Consider the following 20,169-nt stretch of genomic DNA (forward strand, 5'->3'; position numbering starts at 1 on the left):
TATTTTACACTGCAGCGTTGTAAGATGTAGCGGATCAAAAACGTGATTTTTCACCGCCATTGATGTCACCGCGCCAATCAAGAACAAAATGCCAGCACAATTACCAACTTGTGCAATTTCTTAATCGTGTGAATTAAAAACTTCCGGATAATTAAATGTGTCCGTTTTTTTTCATAAAATTAGCGGCAATAGACATCACATTGCCGATAAAGTGCTCAGAACAAAATGAGAAAGATCTCAGATAAGACTTAAGATACAACAACAGATAGAATTGTTTGCATAAAGTACTGGATGGTATTTAGTTTGTAAGAGGCGAATAAAGTGTTTTGTATTCTGGTGCAGATATAAAAGCCGAAATACATTTTAAGCTATAAGGGATGGCAAGAGAATGACTTTGTTTCTGTTGTCCAATGGAAAAAAAGTCCACATACATTGCTTCTGAAAATATAAAAAAGTTTAATTTAATGTAAGATAGTTCGGCACACGTCATACATCAAACAGACAAATCTTTGCCGTGCAATACTTGCAGTTGTATCAACATGAATTAAACTGCACTTTATATTAAATTCACAATGGCAAAACCATTGGACATTCTCCAAATGACAGTCAGAAATAAACACCTACCTTTAAAATATAAAAATCCCAAACCCAAATTTTGTGATGATTTTTGGCATGCAGCCCATCATACTTTTTATGAAAGAGTGACACCTTTCAATATCCGGTAATACAAATAAGGCATTATGAAAGACATTTACAGTACTTCCTTTTTGCCCAATTAACACTGACTGCATGTTTGAAAAGTAATCCAGGATGCTTTCAAATTAAAAACAAGTATATTTATTTATATTATCTCTCTGGACTGCAGTCATAGACCCTCCAGAAGCACTTGCGGATACAGGCCACGACTGAACATTTCACGGTAGAACACATCCATTCACACCTGAATACCAACTTGAACCATCTTCAATGTCAAAACATTATTTTATATGTATATATATATATATATATATAGTGACGATACCCCTGGAATAGAATCGGTGAGACAAAGTGCAATGGAAATATTCATTCAACAGACAAGCACAGACACAGGCTTTGTTTCCTCGATATTGAATACAATTAATACTTTATGGCAGTCTAAAATAAAAAAAACACATAGACACAGGAATCCCATGGAGACATAGAGGCTTTCCTTCAGAAGACGTTTGGTGATGTATGTGCGTTCATGCGGACACATTAGGTCTTTGACCGGCAACCCCATTCATCTTTGGGTTTGTGCATTAGATTATGATAGCGGTACACTTAATATGCATTGGTTGTGCTTTTAAAAATGAACATTTTACAGAGCTTTGTGGGGAATTATGTGAACGCATATATTTTTAAGTCTTTACCTTCAGCTCTGCACTTACATGACACACACAATACTGAGTTGGATGCCTTCAGGACGAAAATGTAAATATACACACAAAAGGCACTTGGGTTTAGGGATTCCACAGTGTCATGTTCAAATATAGGTCAGAGCCAAAGTGCCATTTTCTCAAAACCTGCCAATCCCTGTGGACAATCTATATTTTAGAAGTTTCACAGATCTCAATGTTTACAGTTTGCCCTTAATTCTTTCACTCAATGTGCAGAATGTCACTCTCCTTCAAGCCGAAACGAGTCTTGTATTTGTCAAACAGGGACTGGAGGGACTTAACATACATAGCATGATAAAGATCCACCATCTCATCTGACGGATCCTCTATTTTTGGCACTGTGATCGGCTCCCCAACTGCAAATGAAAAAAAAAAAAAAAAATCAAACACACTGATCATTGTGGCGAACTGTTTAGTCAATTGGTGTATTACGTGTCAAGAGGCTGAAGTGCACTTGCCAATGGTTGTGATCGGTTTGCCGTATGGCACGATACCCCAGGAGTTGCCAAAGAAGAGGCCACATCCATGGAAAAGGCATGGAGCGAAGCCTAACAACTTCTGTAACTTCTTCTGGAGAGTTCTCCAGTAAGTGCCCTCTTCCAGGATTACCTGCTTGTATGCATCGTTTTCCCCAAAAGAATACACTGGAACCAAGTCAGACCTAAGAACATTGACAGAAATATATATCATCAAATAGATGGCATGTTATTTCATCCATCCATCCCTCCATTTCCCAGACCGCTTTATCGTCATTAGGGTCGCAAGGGTTGCTGGAGCCTATCCCAACTGTCTTTGGGGAGTAGTCGGGGACACCCTGAACTGGTTGTCAGCCAATCACACAGAGACAAACTACCATTCGCATTCACACTCAAACCTAGGGACAATTTTGTACGTTCAGTCAGCCAGCCATGGATGTTCTTGGCATGTAGGAGGAAAACGGAGTACTGGGAGGAGAGAGAGTAAACCTACACAGGCATATGGGAGAATAAGCAAACTCCACACAGGTAGGCTGTAGTCGGAATCAAACTCACAAACTCTGCACTATAAGGTCGATGGGGTAACCACTTGAACACCAGAACGCTTATGTCATAAATTTTATTATGTTACATTTAACGGACAACCGACACCATTTTTTTGGTCTCCTAACTGACATGAGAAAAACATTTTATAGCATCTAAAATACCCAAAAGATGCAGGCTGATATTTTTAGTCAAATGCAAAACACCAATAAAAATGACTTTAAGTGTCTCAAAACTGCCACAAAATGAGCTCAGAAATGGCGAGATTCAGAAAGTCCCGTCGCTTGTTTGTGACGTCACACGAGGATACACCGTCACAAACTGGCCCGAGCGAATCAAAAGAGTTCAAATTCGGAAAAGATGCTTTCTTGTTACTCATCCAGTTGTGAATATGATTCAAATAGTTGCGAAGAGCAAAGCATCAATGTTTGCAATCGACTAAAGAAGTCCTTCCTTATCATACCGTCTGGACTCCAATGTAGCATCCCAGAAAATGCACAAAATGGCGCACAAGCTCTGTTTGAAATGGGCTGGTTTGTCTGCTGGGAATCTGTGTCAACTTTACACCTTCTTTATGCGTTTTACCGCAATTGGTAGCCTTGGTGCGACACACAACGATTCACCATTGCGTTATTTATGTAATTTTCAGACGAAAAAAGGTGCCCAAAATGCATTGTGTGTCGCTTTGTCGGTCAGTGGCGTTCCCTACGTGACGTCACTTAGGGGCTCGTCATCAACTCGAAAACAAGACTTCCTGAATATTCAGTGTGAGTCTTAAAACATAAAATACAGTAAAGTCTCGTTATATCGATATTCAAGGGAGTTCGAAAAAATATCGATATAACCGGGACTATTGATATATCCGACCCTGTTTGCATGTAATTTTCTCCGTGCGTGCATAGAAATAGTATCGATATAACTGGGACTATCGATATATCCGATATCGATATAACGAGACTTTACTGTATAGCTATGTGCGGTGGAATCTTTGTAAAATACGCTCAGTAGATGTCATTTGAAGTGATTTTACAAATTATGGACGCAACTTGTCCGGAGGTTTCGGTTGTCCTTTACCAACATTGCCCGCACATTAAAGAAGGCATGAACAGCTGTTCGGCCTACTGGATGGACAACAATTAGAAAAAACAGATTGAAGTTGTTGTTATGGCTGCCAGCAAGAAACACACACACACATCAGTGTGCTTCAGATGTGACCCTGCATCAAATGTGGTGAAAGCTCAGTCAGGTTTGTTTTTGTTGTCAAAATATTAAGTTTCAACTGAATTATTGAACCACATCTATGTTTTGAAATGATAGCCTCATTCAATATTTCACTTGATTTTCCCATCCAGAACTGCAGTGTCAAATTGAATTTTATGCTCCAACTTTATTAAAAAATAATAACAGTCGAGTTATTAGCTTAATTGCGAGTGATGTTTAATCCTGCCAGGAGGCTATTTGTCTGAACTTCTACAATGCTGTTATGTTGTAATATGTCTGCATAACTGCATTTGTTTTCTACCTAGCTCAAATCCGCTTTAAAAGGTGAAACTCGTTCATAATCCTCAGTGATATTTGACATAATCAGGATTGTTTGGGTTCTTTGCAAGCCACTAACGATAAAATATGTACTACTGCCACAGGCGCTTGTATCCCTAGTTCCAAGCACGTGCCCTGCAGTAACGTGCTTGGAACTAGAAAAACTTTGATTTGACAAATTCCGCTAAGTCACAGGTGTCAATTCAATGCCAAATTCACGAATATGCCAGCACTGTTTTTGATTGGGAGGAATGTTGGTGCCATTTGACTGTCATCATTGGACAGCTCTGGGGCGATTGGGATAACATTTTCACAGTCCCACTTTGTTCAGCGGAAAGTTCAGTGCTCCTGGACAGTCTGCTGCCGGATGAATGCCTGGCTTGAGGATCCCGCGATAAGAAGAAAGGAGCGTCAGCGCAGAGCACCGATGCGTATGTGGAACTGTCGCAACTTGAAATTGAAGCGGATTTACATGGTACAGGTGATGTGAGACAATATGTATTCGTCAAATGATGCTACAGCTTCATGTTTGATTTCAACATTTGCCTTGTAGCAGACGTGCATATTGCACCATGACGTCCCTGATCCACTGGTCAAAAGGACGCTTTGATCCTCTCCTCTTACATCTAAAACTGCTTCACACAACAAAGAGGGAGCAGAAAGCGCTGGAGATCAATCAATGATCAGAATCAGAATCAGAATCATCTTTATTGCCAAGTATGTAGAACACACAAGGAATTTGTTTCCGGTAGAACACGCTGCACTAGTATCGTCGTCAAAAAAACTGCCATTTTGGCTACTGTTGAAGAGTTCAAAGAGTTAATGGCTTGGGGGAAGAAGCTGTTTAAATGTCTGCTGGATTTGGTGCGCATGGATCGGTAGCGCCTGCCTGAGGGGAGTAGCTGGAAAAGGTGGTGGGCAGGGTGCGGAGGGTCCAGTAGGATTTTCCGCGCCCTTGTTCGGATTCTTGCAGTGTGCAAGTCCTCGAGAGTGGGTAGGGCGGTGCCAATGATTTTTTCCGCCGTCCTAACTGTCCGTTGAAGTCGGATTTTGTCCATTTTTGTGGCGGCCCCGAACCAAACGGTGATGGAAGAACACAGGATGGATTCGATGATTGTCTTTGTGTTGTCATATTATTTCTTTTTTTTTTTTTTTGTTCTTTTGACTTCAAAATGGCGCTGCGAGAGTCTCTGCCTTTACAGCAGCTCTGTATTTTGTTTTTCTACTTCTTCCTTTCCTTTCCTCTTTCATAACTTTGATCAATCCACGGCTTAATCCAATCCAAATGTGGCCCGCCACATCATTTTATTTGGCCAGCGAAAGCAAATCAAGCAGGTGAAGTTTCATGATGCTGGCTAAAGTCTGAACTAAAATTTCAAATTGTATTATGTGAACCACAATAACAGTCATTATTTTTTACTTCAAATTTGAAAACTAAGTATTCATTAATTAGTTGTACACTCTATAGGTAATATGGGGAGGGGATTAAACATTCTAATAGTTTCCCCACATTCATAACACCCCCCCAAAACGAAACCATCACTACAATGTGACTTGTGGCGCTAACTAATATTTGAATCTGAAAATGGATCATGCCAAGTTGTTCCCACTCACCCTTTTTGCAGTGCCATTCTCACAAAGCCCTTCCGGTTCTTGAGGATGACAGAGTTCATGCCCGGCGCGCTGTGTAACGACTCCGCTGCGCCTCCGACAACAATGATCACTGCGTTTCCTGTGCCGTTGCATGACAGCAGGTAGTCAATGGAGTTCTTGTTGACAGGACAAATCCCTGAAACATTTGAGGGAAGATAAAGCAGTTTGGTTAATGGATGGATCAAGACTGTGATTTGTTAATAGGTTTGTTTTAAAATTTTAATAAATAATTCAATATATATTTTATCGCATGGATACATGAAGGTTATTATTACTTTTATATTTTTATTATTTTTTTGTTCGTTTATCCACACATCCCCTATTTATACAGTACCTTTTAATCTCATGAAAATGAATATCATGTGTAATATTTTATTTCTGAGTAACAATTTAGCTTTTTCTTAAATGAAATATAAAATATGTTGCCGTTTACCCAAATAACAGCAAATATTATTTTTGACTTTGTCGCCTCGCTGTAATTTCATGGATATTAAAAATTGACCTGAAAACCAAAATACATAATGACCCATCATTTTGATTATTATTAGCCTTCTCTGCTTGTCTATCCGAATCAATCACTGATGTCAGTGATATTTTGTCCATGAATTCTAATTAAATAATTCCAAATTGTCTTTCAGCTTCTTTCCATTACTTTTCCCCTGTTGCGCTGCTTCCAGATGTGTGTTTTCGTATTTAAGCATTTAACCAATCACATGTCAGACATCATTTGTTACCAGGGAGGAGAAATCTACCTGGACGCCGTCACAATCAGTTCTGCGGGCCTAAGTGCATCAAATGTGCTGATCAAACTGTTGCTTGAACAAATCCGATTTTGAGTTGGCAACAAAAAATGGGTATCAATGCCTTCTTGACGGCGTTGGTAGCCATTTACTATGATTGGCTAGTCACTAGCAAAAACTGCTCTTATCACAAGCTCCACGTGACAAGAGCACATTGGCCAGAGCTAGCACACCATTTCGCTAGCGAGCTGCATAAGCAAATATATTGTGTTGATTTAATAGCTGTTTTATCGACCCACAACGGCTGAAGGAGGACAAGAAATAGATTTGGTTGGAGATTTACTGTTCAACCCATTTTCAAAACAGACTTTTCAAGAAAAACTGGACATCATTAAGAAAGGTTGGTCAGTTATTTCCTGGCTAATGTTACCCTCTAGTGGACTCGTACTAAATCACACCACACATTTTTCAGTCTGGATACATTCCGACCTAACGCTACTGAAGTATTTCCTAGTGTGTTTGACTTGCACATGTATATGGATCCTTGCTCTAAAATTGGGAAACATTGTCCTACAGTAACCTTAAATCGAAACACACCTTTACTCAATCACGTTCTGGCGAACAAAGTAAAGCGAAGTAAACAGAAGCAATTTCAGCTGTGCAAAAGGGCAAAGATTTGTTGTCTGACAGATAAAATTATCAGCATTATCAGCACGTTAGAAGAGCTCAACAGAAGAACGCTCACCTCCAGACATCAGATAGTCTCGGAGGACAGGCATTCGAAAGTTCCCCGCCAAAGTAGCTAGAGAGGGTTTGATGCCTGGAAATTTCTTGGAGAAGTCTGTGGCCTCCGTCCCAAAGTTGCAGAAAGCCCCAAAACAGAAGATGCCGTGGGGATGGTAGCCAAAGATATAATTTCGATTGGGGAGCAGGTTGTGGGTTTTAATTAGCTGGGGAACAACAGAAACAGAAAAAGGCAGGTTTCAAAGACAAAAAATATCCCAACGTAAACGCAACTCTTATTTTGTTTGTCCATGACAATGTGTTTTGTCTGCACAAATACAGTACATAAAGTCATTGAGGGCGTTCCAAAAAAATGCACATTTGGTTAGCCGATGTCAGACAACTATGTCTCCAATGAGCTGAAAATGCAATGAAATCTGTAAACAAACAAAACCAAAACAAAACACAAATAAGCATATACATAAATACTGGTTAAAAATTAAAAAAAAATTGTTGCAGGCCATTTTGGAGTTACATCTTCCCTCGGAGGGCCGTTACAACAGTGCAACCGAATAAATGTTTAATCATCACATCATATTTGTACACAGACACGCACGCACACATCCAAAATGGTGGCTCACTAGTTTTGAAATCAATATTTGCTAAATTATTTCTCAAGTGTGTGTAAACAGGTTAACAAACTTATTGCAAAATGTTTCTGTTATCACGTATGATAATTTGAGATATTGGTAGCGATTTAAAAAGGATCCTTTAGCACTCCAAAGTAAAGTCTTTGGAGGGTATGTGTTCAGACACATGAATGAAACTGTCTTTGAGAAATAAGTCATAAAATCGATATTCATTTGAAATAGTGTTTGAATTGACCAATATCTCTCTCTCTCTCTCTCTCTCTCTCTCTCTCTCTCTCTCTCTCTCTCTCTCTCTCTCTCTCTCTCTCTCTCTCTCTCTCTCTCTCTCTCTCTCTCTCTCTCTCTCTCTCTCTCTCTCTCTCTCTCTCTCTCTCTCAGGAATGACGAAACCAGGTCATTCCTTATCAAATGCCTCATCTGCCATTATAAAATAATGACCCAGTGTGCAGTACTTTCCCGTGCACCGGTTCAGGCTGACATGAACAAGACATAACACTTAACTTTGCAGTTTTTTTTGTTTAATTTTTGTACACGTACTACAAATTTAAACTTTGCATGCTATGGTCGTCAATTACTTTGAACATGACTACAACCATGTCCTGATCTACGTCATCGATGAAAAGGTTTCTTCAGCCGTCATCTGTACTTTTTTGAAGGTGTCAGACGTTTTGCTTCTTATCCAAGAAACTTCGTCAGCAAACTAAAGTCTTACTGGTCGTTTCGGCCCTCAATCGCAGGGATAATACTAGTGGGCCTCAATCGGCAGTACATATGCACCTAAAAGCTAGCAACCACTCATTTGACGACAATGAGGTTAAAATCTTAGCGAAAGAACATAGATGGTTTGAAAGGGGAGTAAAAAAAGCAATTTTCATAAAACAACTAAATCCTTCATTAAACCAGTTTGGTGGGGTGAGGTTCAATTTGGATCGTTCGTACAACAGCCTACTTAGGCAAATTAGGTTTAGTAATACTGATGAGGTGATACCGGTGGAAGTGGGGCATTCAGGCCAGTCGTTAGTCAGAACAATAGGAAGAATCAGTGGAGTGGCTGGGAGTAGTCCTCTGCTCCCCCCAACCTGAAAGCAGGGATCTATCATAGCAGAGTCCGGCACCGCCATGTCTGGACAGTAGGGAAATATATATAGGGCCTAAACTACCAGTAAGACTTTAGTTTGCTGACAAAGTTTCTTGGATAAGAAGCGAAACGTCCGAAACCTTCAAATTTTGTACAGATGACGGCTGAAGAAACCTTTTCATCCATGTCCTGATCTGTCCGGCATGCTATGGTCGTCAATTAATTTGAACGAGACGACGTCAACTGTGTCCTGATCTGTCCGGCATTCTTAAAAGCCGACTCAACGTGTACACAATAATGAGGAGCTGCTCAAACAACAGTTGCATAACCACATTAACAAATGAGATCACATTCAAGATCCCCTTTGTATCACAAAACTCCACCTGGTTGTCATGGTGAGTAAAATCAATGCCAAGGAAGACCTTTCTTGGCTTTCTTGGCCTTTCAACAAAAACTGAGCCTTTTGAGATTTGCCCAGAGCGCCGTATCACTGCTTTCGCAATGGTCAAACTCCTGATTTCCTTTAAACTTTGCTCAGTCAGACTCGAGCTCATGCAAATAACAGTTAGTTGTTCACAAATGATAGGAACTAATTCGCAAATGGATGCAGAAATATTCCGGTACTGTACTTCTAAAATGCAGTGTGTGCGTCTATGTGTATGTATGTGTATGTGTGCGTGTGTTTGTATGACTAGTCTTGTGAGGGCCACTAACATTTTAGACCATACGTAGTGAGGACATTTTTGACAAGTGAGGACCTTTCTGCCGTCTTCACATTTTTTCATTCTAAAGGCTTCTAGAGGGTCTATATATCCATCTGTTAAAGTTTCAGAGAGGTCCTCTCAAATTCACCCAAAATGATTTTTTGGTGTGTATTTTAATTTCACTGGATACACACACTTTTTACTCACGATGTGTGTTTCTGTGTGTGTGTGTGTGTGTGTGTGCGTGGTTAATGAGAGGAAAAAGTTCATACCACAAAAAGTAAAACGATATTTTAACCAAATTGACTACAGGGGTGAGGACTTTGAATGTAGCTATTCAGAAACCTCACTCCTGCTGTTATTTCAGTTTCAAATCCACTTTTTATTTCTTTGTTTATAAAGACGTTGAAGTGGGAAATGGGGTGACATTTAGTGTTCAAATGGAACACTAGTTCTTCTCTAAACTTATCAGCAACGGTGGTCCTCACTCTTTATCTGGAGTTATCCGGACCTCACAAAACCATTGGAACGGGAATATGTGTGCGTGTGTGACTGTGTGTGTATGTGTGTGTATGTGTGCGTGTGTGTGTCTGTGTGTGTTTGTGTGTTGGGGAGGGCCTATTGGAAACAATTTCAAAAGATTAACTTGAAAAAGCAGACCTCAGCAAAGATTGCTCTACGCTTGGGATTTGTTCCTTTTGCATCACTGATATTTGTCAAGATGACAACAACAACAACACAGAAAATGGTCCTAAGGTCCACAGGGCACAACCCAAGTACAGATCAATGTGATGGACAAAGTTCAACCTCGAACGGCATCACCTCAAGTCCATCCCATTGGCTTCGTCAACACACTGTAGATAGTACTTTCTGCACAGTATTTGTGGATCTCACTGAAGAGTAATTGGACATTAGTCTTCAATGAATTCTCAAATATAGAATCAACTTTAAAATTCTTCTTGATACATTTAAAGCTATCCATAACCTTGCCCCTCATACCTATCTGACCTTCAAATTTCTATTCTGTCTCGTTCCCTCAGATCCTCTTCCCCCCTCCACCTCTGTGTGCCCTCCTCCCCTGCCCGTCTCAGCACGGTGGGTAACAGAGCCTTCAGCTGCCCTGCCCCCAAACTCTGGAACTCACTTCCTCCCAACATTCGTAACATCGATTCTCTTCCCACCTTCAAGTCCCATCTCAAAACCAACCTATTTAAAATTGCCTTTTCTATGTAGCTCTCTCTCTTGTTTCAATTTATAATTGTATTTTATTTATTGCATTCTATTTGTGATTATATTTTATTTAGTATAGTACCTATGCTTGTCTGTGACTGTAAAGTGTCCTTGAGAGCTTTGAAAGGCGCTTAAAATGTAAAGTATTATTATTATTATTATTATTATTATTATTATTATTATTATTATTATTATTATTATTATTATTATTATTATTATTATTATTATTCTCTAGTAACATCCAAAATCTGAAGATAAAAACTCGGGCTTTGGACTGTGATGTAGGGGGATACTGTGTAAAAAAAGAGAAAAAAACAATTTTCACCTTTTAGTCTATCAGTCAGGACAAAGTTACATCAACACGTTAACACGCAGCCGATAGGTGAACCTCTGATAAGTTTCATCTGTGAAGTCATACCTAAACATCATCAGAAAAACAAACTTGCTCAGCAGTTAGTGTTTTTTTTCTTTGTTCCCAGTGACTAAGATTGGCCATTCCGTGAACTTCGATGATTGATCAAAGGTGAGGTTGTCTCAGTGATAAACAACAAACCATTGCGATTTCTCACCCTTATTGGAAAGTAGTCTCGGAAGTATGTCCACACTGTCCAACTTCTCACCCAGGAAGATCTCCTCCCACCTAGTTCGGAAAAATATTGCAATTACAGTAAAGTCTCGTTATATCGATATCGGATATATCGATAGTCCCGGTTATATCGATATTTTTTCGGACTCCCTTGAATATCGATATAACGAGACTTTACTGTAGTTTGTATGTATGTACAGTAAAGTCTCGTTATATCGATATCGGATATATCGATAGTCCCGGTTATATCGATACTATTTCTATGCACGCACGGAGGAAATTACATGCAAACAGGGTCGGATATATCGATAGTCCCGGTTATATCGATATTTTTCGGACTCCCTTGAATATCGATATAACGAGACTTTACTGTATTTACTAATGACTAAAAATATCAGCCTGCATGTTTTGGGTATTTTAGATGCTATAAAATGTGTGTGTGTGTGTATATATATATATATATATAAGTATGTATGTATATATTAATATATACTAATGTATGTTCAGCATGTATGTATGTATGTACTGTATGTGTACCCGCAGAAAAAATATCCTGCGACTGTAAAGTGTCCTTGAGAGTTTTGAAAGGCGCATATGAATGAAAAGTATTATTAACACTTATTATTAATATTATTATGTACGTACGTATGTTGTATTTGTTTATGTATATATTTGTTTATTTATATCAGAATCAGAATCCTCTTTATTGCCAAGTAGTAGAACACACAAGGAATTTGTTTCTGGTCGAACACGCTGCACTAGTATTTATTTTTTATATATGTATTTGTGTATGTGTTTATGTATTTCTTTATTTATTTACGTATTTATTTAGTTGTTTGTTTAATCGTAGTTAGTAACAGTAATTATTCAATTGAATCTAGTATAGTGTAGCATGGTATTGTACAGTATAGCATTGCTAGTGATGTGTGATGGATTTAGTGCTTTGCTCAAGGGCACCTGAACAGTACAGTAGTCAGGAAGCAGACTCACTTCCCTTACCAATGCAATATGGCTTTAAAGGACAACCGACATCACTTTTTTGTTTCCTAACTAACATCAGAAAAATGTTTTATAGCATCTAAAATACCCAAAACATGCAGGCTGATATTTTTAGTCAAAGGCAAAACACCAATAAAAATGATTTAAAGTGTCCAAAATCTGCAAAAAAATGAGCAGCGAATTGGGCATTTTCAGAAAGTCCCGCACCCAGTTCACCTCAAGAGAATAAGCTTTCTTGTTACACATCCAGTTATGAATATGATTCAAATAGTTCTGAAGAGGAAAGTATAAATGTTTGCAATCGATTAAAGAAGGTCTTCCGGGTCATTTTGAGGGATCAAGACTGAGATGTAGTGTCACAGAAAATGCAGAAGATGGCGGCAGAGCTCCATTGGAAATAGTTTTATTCTTCACCTTGGAATTTTTGTCAACGAATATCAAAGAGTTGTCGTGGTGTAACATACAACGATTCACCACCGCGTTATTTATGTCTTTTCCTTCTAATATCGCCATCAGCACGGATCAACATGAAGATTTCAGACCAAACAAAGTACCGCAAAATGCATTGAGGTGATGCAAGGTATGTCCTTTCTCAGTGAGGGGCATTGCTTCAGTGACGTAGGGTAGGACTCGTCACCAACTCAAAAACAAGACTTCCGGAATATTCAGCGTGAGTCTTAAAATGTAAAATATAGCTATATGCGGTGGAATCTTTGTAAAATACGCTCAGTAGAAGTCATTTGAAGCGATTTTACAAATTATGGACACAACTTGTCCGGAGACGTCGGTTGTCCTTTTAATGTATATTATGTTATGAATTGAAAACTTTCATGGTCCAACTCTGTATTGTCATAAAAATCCGTATAAAATGCATTTTTGAATCTATCATAGGCCTTTCAGAAAGCTGAACTGATTTTAATAAAATGTTATTTTGAGGACATTTATGATGCAGATCTCAAAACTTTGAACGAGTGAATCCAGCGTTTTGCTAATCATGGCAAATTTTGGTCGTTAGCATTTGTAAACGATTGATTTAAAACATGTTGCAATAAAGTTATTTGTGTTAAATTTTGTGTTTCACAAAATTAATCTCGAGATTATAAAAATCCATCTTTGCGGTGAAAGTCGGTCAATAGCACTCATGATTACGGAAACACCCGCCGCTGACATTGGGCAGAAAAATCCCATCAGTCGAATCATAAATTTACCAAAAATAAAGAAAATTTGTAGAATTCTGCATGTTTTTTGTCAGCATTCAGGCTCTTGTGTCACTTTTCTGAACAAGTCTTTTCATTCATTCACGCAATTGCAAAAATGGACACTCAAAGCATTGATTACCAAACAGAGCAGAATCTTTGTACGCGACTCTCCAAATCAATTTCATACTTCAAAAACCCCAACCGCTCACTGGTGATATAATGACGCAATTGATGTCCTTTTTTGTTCAAATTCTGACCAGATTTTTAGAGGGGTATGGCCCGGAAATCTGCCATCATCATGAGATTAGTAGAATCACATCACATGTTTGTTCTTCATAACAACAATGAGAGAAAATGTGAAAATACCTTGTTTGGGGGTGTTCCAGTCAAGAATGAGCCAAGAGGTGTAAAGGGCAGCGATAAACCAACAATCGGTACAGAACATGTAGATTAGCAGCACAGTGCAGACTGCCCCTGAAAAAAACAACAAGAGGGATGGGTTACTGTGAAAAGTGGGAACTATAAAGTATCCAATTAGATCAGTTTAAAGAGGACAAAATCTCCACAAGGCCCGAGCAGGAATATGCAGCTTACTGAACTGACCTACTTGGCAATAATGAGACTACATGCTAATTCTTTAAGTTTTTGTTGATTTTCTTCCATCTTAATTGAAATGTACCATTATACATAGATATACACACACACTTGCACATACCCAAGGCTAAGAAAGTGATGACCCACTGCAGCACAGAGATGACCTGGAGATGTTTCTCTATTTTGGATCCACATGGCCAGAAAGCCAAAGGCAGGTCCTGCAGGGAGGACAGGATGCTGGTGCCGGTGCCTAGATAGGAATAAAGGAAATAAAAGAAGATTTTTCTAGCTGCTCGAAGAGCTTCCCAGGCCGCAAAATTATCTTCAGAGCCTTGGTGATCGCATCCTTTCATAAATAAGTGTTGTAAAGAATTAAATCCAAGTACAAGTAACCGTTATTTCCATCCATCCTTTGCAGTCCAATTACAAAGTACACTGAAGCCATGAAGTAACATGTGAGAAGACTGCATGAGTGGGGGAGGAACAACTTATACATGGTAAGAGTCAAGTATGACTGTGATCCAACAGGAACACACCGCAGATTTGACTAATCTCATTATTCCACACTGAAAATAACCCAGCCCTCGAGCACCGTACCTGAAAACTAAGACCCCATGACTACTTAGGTCCACCGTCACCACTTAAGCAAACCATTTTACTGGCAGTTGATCTCCAATGACCTCGCTGATCCAGATCGAAGGGGTCATCAGACAGAAAAGTACACAAACTTGGCATACCCTCGTCAGCAGAGTGACAGTCGGCACGTGTGGATTGGACAAAAGCATGAGGAGGAAAAGATCTACCGTATTTTCTGGTGTATAAGGGTGCGCCTTATACACCAGAAAAAAAGCCTTGACTTTCTTCATATGACTATCCTGCGTCTTATATGTGAAGCCACAACAGGTCTCGCAACTACTCTCAGCAACCACGATGTCCATTTGTCCCTGTTGAAGAAATGGTGCGTAACCCTAGCCTCTATTGTCACGCCTTATAATGTCATGTGCCCTTTTATTTGTAAAACTATAACATATCGATATGTTAAATTTGGAAATCTTTTGTCATTCATTGAAGGTGCGTCTCATAGTCCAGTGCGCCTTATGGATGGAACACGTTTGAAAATACACCATTCAACTGGGGTGCACCTTATACTCTGGTGCACCTTCTACAGCAGAAAACATGGTACATTTATATGACAGCTCTCTTTATTTTTTTTCTCTTCACCGTAATAAATTTACATATTTAGGAAAAACAGGAGCTGTCATGTTTGGACAAAGTTTTTTGTGTCTCAAAATCACTTACTGCTGTATTTTTGGATTAAGTATACAACGTTGGAAGGATCTATCAACCCAAAACATAAACATTTGTCATTTATTTATTTTTCACATTAAAAATAATATCACAACATATAAAAACACATTGCATTCACTATTCTAATCATAAAATCGAGCATGTACGAACTACATATATTCATAGTGGTATTTAAGTATGCTGTGTCCAGGAATGGCACCTAATTTGTTTGATCCAGGCAATACCTGCAGCTTTCCGTGCACCGGTGCTTACCTTTAAGCACCCCCGAGTATGCGGCAAGGATGGTCTTCATGTTTCTTGTTTGTCAACACCGTCCAGGAAAGAAAATCGGATGTACTATGTCTACAGGCTACGATGCGAAAAGGTCCTAGCTCACGGCTCCCCCGTCATGACTGATTTCAACTGCAAGGACATGAGACGGCCGGTCGGCATTTAATCATTGCTGGGGAGGAGTCAAGCGGGTGCGCGCGCGTGTGCACGTGGGTGAATTTAACGGCGTGCTCTAAGCAAACACACACAACACGTGGGTGTGCAACTTGTCCCAGTTGCACCTTTTATTCATAGAGTCGAAGTCAAGTCATGTGGAGCAGCCACAAACAGTCAAAAAAGTGATTGGGACGGGGGTGGGGGGTGCGGGGGACTCTGTTTCCACCAAATGAGTATGACTTTTTTTCTGAATATGAATACAGTAACCCCTTCAAGATTGACAATGACATGAATAAATGAATGAAATAAAAAGAAAGTGTTACTCTTCTAGGGCAAAAATGGTTCATTCATCTATTTTCTGATTTGTTTGTTCTCTCAAGGGTCACAAGGTTGATGCAGTCTATCCCAGATGTCCAAAGGCATCAGGTGGGGGCACCAGGAGAACATGCAAACCACACAGGAAGGGCGGAGCGGGAATCAAACCCTGCATCTCCATGTCGTGAATGGATGTGCTAAACTGTCGAGCATCATGCCTCCCTATAATCACTTAGATTAAAGGTGGCAAACATATATATATATATACAGTGAGACCTCAACTTCCGAACTTAATTGGTTCCCAGGCAGAGTGTGTAAGGCGAAAAGTGTGTATCTAAAAAAAATGTCCCATAGGAAACCATTAAAATGGGAATAATCCGTTCCCGGGTTTCCATAAAATATACTTTTCAACTAAATAAGCCTTAAAACTACACACAATATATCTTATTCTATGTATAATAAATATGCTATTGTATTGCAATGAAAGAAATACACTGCATTGTATCATAAAGTCACTTTATTTACATTTGTGATGGTCATTTATGGCTTGATGGAATGGCGTCGGAGGTCGAAGGTCAAAGGGAATTGCATGAGGACTGTAATTAAAGAAATAAACTGTCCTGTAAAATAAAGTTTTATTTATCTTTTTGATGGTCTTTGATGGCTTATGGAAGGAGAGTCACCTTCCATAAGGACTGTTGGTGCTGTTCGGTCGGGTGCTTCCGCCGAAGATCACTCCGCCAGGGTGTGTATTATAAATAGTGCTTATTATAAGGTTTAATTTTCATAAATTTGACGTTTGTAAGACGAAAAGTTTGTAAGTTAAGGTGTTTGTAAGTTGAGGTCTCACTGTATATATATATATATATATATATATATATATATATATATATATATATATATATATATATATATATATATATATATATATATATATATATATATCCAAATCAAAGACAAATCCAATCAAATCCAATCAATTTACTATGCTCACAAATGACTGGGAATGTGTTCAGGAGAAACAATCATTTCGTCTGTATAAACTTAAAAAGATTATTTCTGGGACACATTAATATAAGGTTACATGATGCATGAAAGTGTAAATTTACCTGATGGCATATGTCTGGGTACCTTAGATTGCAAAAGCAACACGAGTCACCAAATTGAAAGAAAAAAAAACAAGATTTCGAAAGTGTTCAGTGGGTCAAATTGACAAATGTTTGCAATGCAAAATGCAATCTGCAGTATAATTGCAAGAACATTTTGCTTGATGGATGGGAGTCATTGCTTCACTGCCAGCTCAAGTCAAGGAATGTCTAAAAGCTGTCTGGGTTCTTGGGCATGCTGGAGTCAGAATTTTACGATGAACTATATGTGCATAAGACACAAATGGCAAAAGACTTTATTAAGCAAATAGAAATTGAATTTCATCACACCGCTTATATCCAGTGTGATGAAATCCCATGGAGGAGTGCATACTGTTGCTGTGCAATCAATCCTTAGCAAAAAGAGATGAACAGGGAAACATGTGATTCGAATGTTTGCATTATTTCAATAAAACAAATGTACAAATAATAAGGCACATGTGCATCACTTCATAACGACAAGTGTCCAGCAAAATACATGGAATGTCGATCCACATCCTGGTGACTTCAAATCCATTGCCTTTTTAACCAGCTCAATGCCATCACTATTTATATACGTTACAGTCACAGGATAAGAACTTTTTTTTCTGTGGGTGAATAGCGGTAGCCATTCGCGCCAGCGTTCACTCAACCCGGAAGTAACACAAAGTCACGTCACTAATGTGAGTGTGTATATTGACAGAAAATACAATACAATACAATACAATACAATACAATGCAATGCAATGCAATGCAATGCAATACAATAACTCCTAATGTATATGGCGCTTTCACAACAGCTGCAGTAACAAAGCACTTCACATAATAGCTAATACAAAGCCAATTTATAAACATAACAGGAACATGAACAAATGGAAAGTTGCATAATATTAACGCCTTTCCGCATATAATCTGTGATGTTTAAGTACAAGACAAACACTTCAGTACATGAAGCAGTTCTAGACGAAAGAGGAGATGATCAGTGGGTCAGAGACGTCATGGTCTAAGGTAAATTAATATATACAACATTTATTTTAATGTTAGCAAAATTATGGATTGATCACACTGATCGGTGCCAGTTTACCAAATAACATGTCCGGAGAATCATTCTACTGTCTCACCATGTATTTATGTCTATGCCTGGAGTTTTGCCAATATGTTTTATTTTGTTTCCAGGTGGAATCAAAGATAAGCACGGCGGTGCTATTTTGCCCTTTGATCACTTTCTTCAAAAATAAGTCTATCATAGTGTTACTCTGACCTCAAATTGACTCTCTCAAGCAGAGGCCAAACACTTATCAGTTCTGTACAGTGTCAAAGCGAACCGTGACTGTTCAGATCAAATGCTAACACACACGTTTTATTATTTCATGATAAGGAGTGTCTTTGAAAAAAAAAAAAAGATGATTGGCATGTTTTCCCCGTGTTTGTGTGGGTTTTCTCCAGGTACTCCGATTTCCTCCAACATTCCAAAAATCATACATGGCAGGCCGATTGAACACTCTAAATTGTACCTCGGTGTGATTAAGAGCAGGGATGGTTGTTTGTCTCTATTCACCCTGCGAATGGCTAGCAACCAGTTCAGGTTGTCCCCAGCCTCCTGCCCGAAGATGACTCCAGCACACCCCACAGTGAGGATTCAGAGAATCAGAAAATGGATACCGGGCAGATGGATATTTTATCACTTGTACATAACAACTACTATATTTTCCGGTGTATAAGGCGCACCCAAAGACCTTGATTTTCTTCAAAAGCTGGACCCTGCACCTTATACGCAGGTGCGCCTTATATGTGCAGTAATATTGAGCCACAACAGGTCTGGGAACTACTGTCAACAGCCAGCGACTGCATTTCCCCCTGTAGAAGAATTAGTGCGTAACCCCAGCCTCCTCTGTATAGCGCCTTATGTTGTGTACCTCATATTTGGAAAACCATTATGTATTCATATACGTATTATATTTAGAAGGCTTTTTTCTTTCATTGAAGGTGCGCCTTATAGTCCGGTGTGTCTTATACATGGAAAGTGTTTGAAAATACACCATTCATTGGGGGTGCGCTTTATACTCTGGTGGACCTTCTACACCGGAAATTACGGTATAATTATATTAATGTTGGACCCACAAATTGTCAAAAGATGAATCCACTGCCTTTGTGCGAAGTTTTTGTTCCATATATCCTCCAAAGTCAAGGCCTGGAGGCCAAATCTGACCCGTCACATCATTTTATTCGGCCCGCGAAAGCAAAGCAAACTTGTGAAATTCCATGATGCTTGTTAATGTTTGAACCCAAATTTCAAATTGTCCAATATAAACCACAATAGCAATCATATTTTTTTTTACTTTGAATTGGAAAACTGCTTTTTCATTAATTTGTTGTGTGCTCTATATGTAATATATGGGGTGGATTAAACATTCCAATGGCTTTCCCAAATTCACAACGGCCCCTGAGAGGAAACTGTAACAACAATGTGGCCTGTGGCAAAAAATGAGTTTGACACACTTGTTCCAAAGAATTGGTATTAAATTCATGTGTTTGTCATGGGCCACTTTGGAGTTACTGTACATCTTCCCTTAGAGAAGGCAGTTACGAAAGGGAAACTGAATGAATGTTTCTTGGGTATTATTATTTGTACACACCAAATGGATGGATGACTCCTTTTGAAATCGCTTAAGTCAACCATTTGTTGTTACTCGATGATTTTTGAGATAAGAGGTATGAGGCGAACAAAATGTCAAAAGTTATTTCATACACATGACAATTTACATTTCAGTCACCATGAGTTGCAGGCCATATAAACTGTATATACTGTAAAGTGTCCTTGAGAGCTTTGAAAGGCACTTAAAATGTAATGTATTATTATTATTATT

General features: G+C 38.9%; 1 protein-coding gene across 1 annotated transcript; it reads right to left on the minus strand.

Annotated features, from left to right (window-relative positions):
* Positions 1-436: 436 nt before the first annotated feature.
* Positions 437-15,849, minus strand: dgat2 (diacylglycerol O-acyltransferase 2). The gene is made up of 8 exons (XM_089017288.1): positions 15,690-15,849; positions 14,251-14,379; positions 13,902-14,009; positions 11,321-11,391; positions 7,112-7,316; positions 5,588-5,762; positions 1,874-2,076; positions 437-1,771 (listed from the first exon to the last, which is right to left on the minus strand). The coding sequence occupies exons 1-8, from the start codon at positions 15,727-15,729 to the stop codon at positions 1,617-1,619; spliced, it is 1,086 nt and encodes a 361-aa protein (XP_088873414.1). The 5' UTR covers positions 15,730-15,849; the 3' UTR covers positions 437-1,616.
* Positions 15,850-20,169: the final 4,320 nt, after the last annotated feature.

Source organism: Hippocampus bargibanti, linkage group LG16 (assembly GCF_051943395.1).
Source record: "Hippocampus bargibanti isolate YZ-2025 linkage group LG16, ASM5194339v1, whole genome shotgun sequence".
In the NCBI taxonomy this organism is placed as follows: Eukaryota; Metazoa; Chordata; class Actinopteri; order Syngnathiformes; family Syngnathidae; genus Hippocampus; species Hippocampus bargibanti.

Bases quoted from the DNA above. Each gene is read 5' to 3' on its own strand.
- dgat2 (XM_089017288.1), bottom strand. From the start codon at position 15,729: ATGAAGACCATCCTTGCCGCATACTCGGGGGTGCTTAAAG. The intron at 7,317-11,320 runs GTGAGAAATCGC...GTTGTTCCCCAG, and splicing joins GAGACTACTTTCCAATAAGG to CTAATTAAAACCCACAACCT. The intron at 2,077-5,587 runs GTGAGTGGGAAC...CAATGTTCTTAG, and splicing joins AGAATGGCACTGCAAAAAGG to GTCTGACTTGGTTCCAGTGT.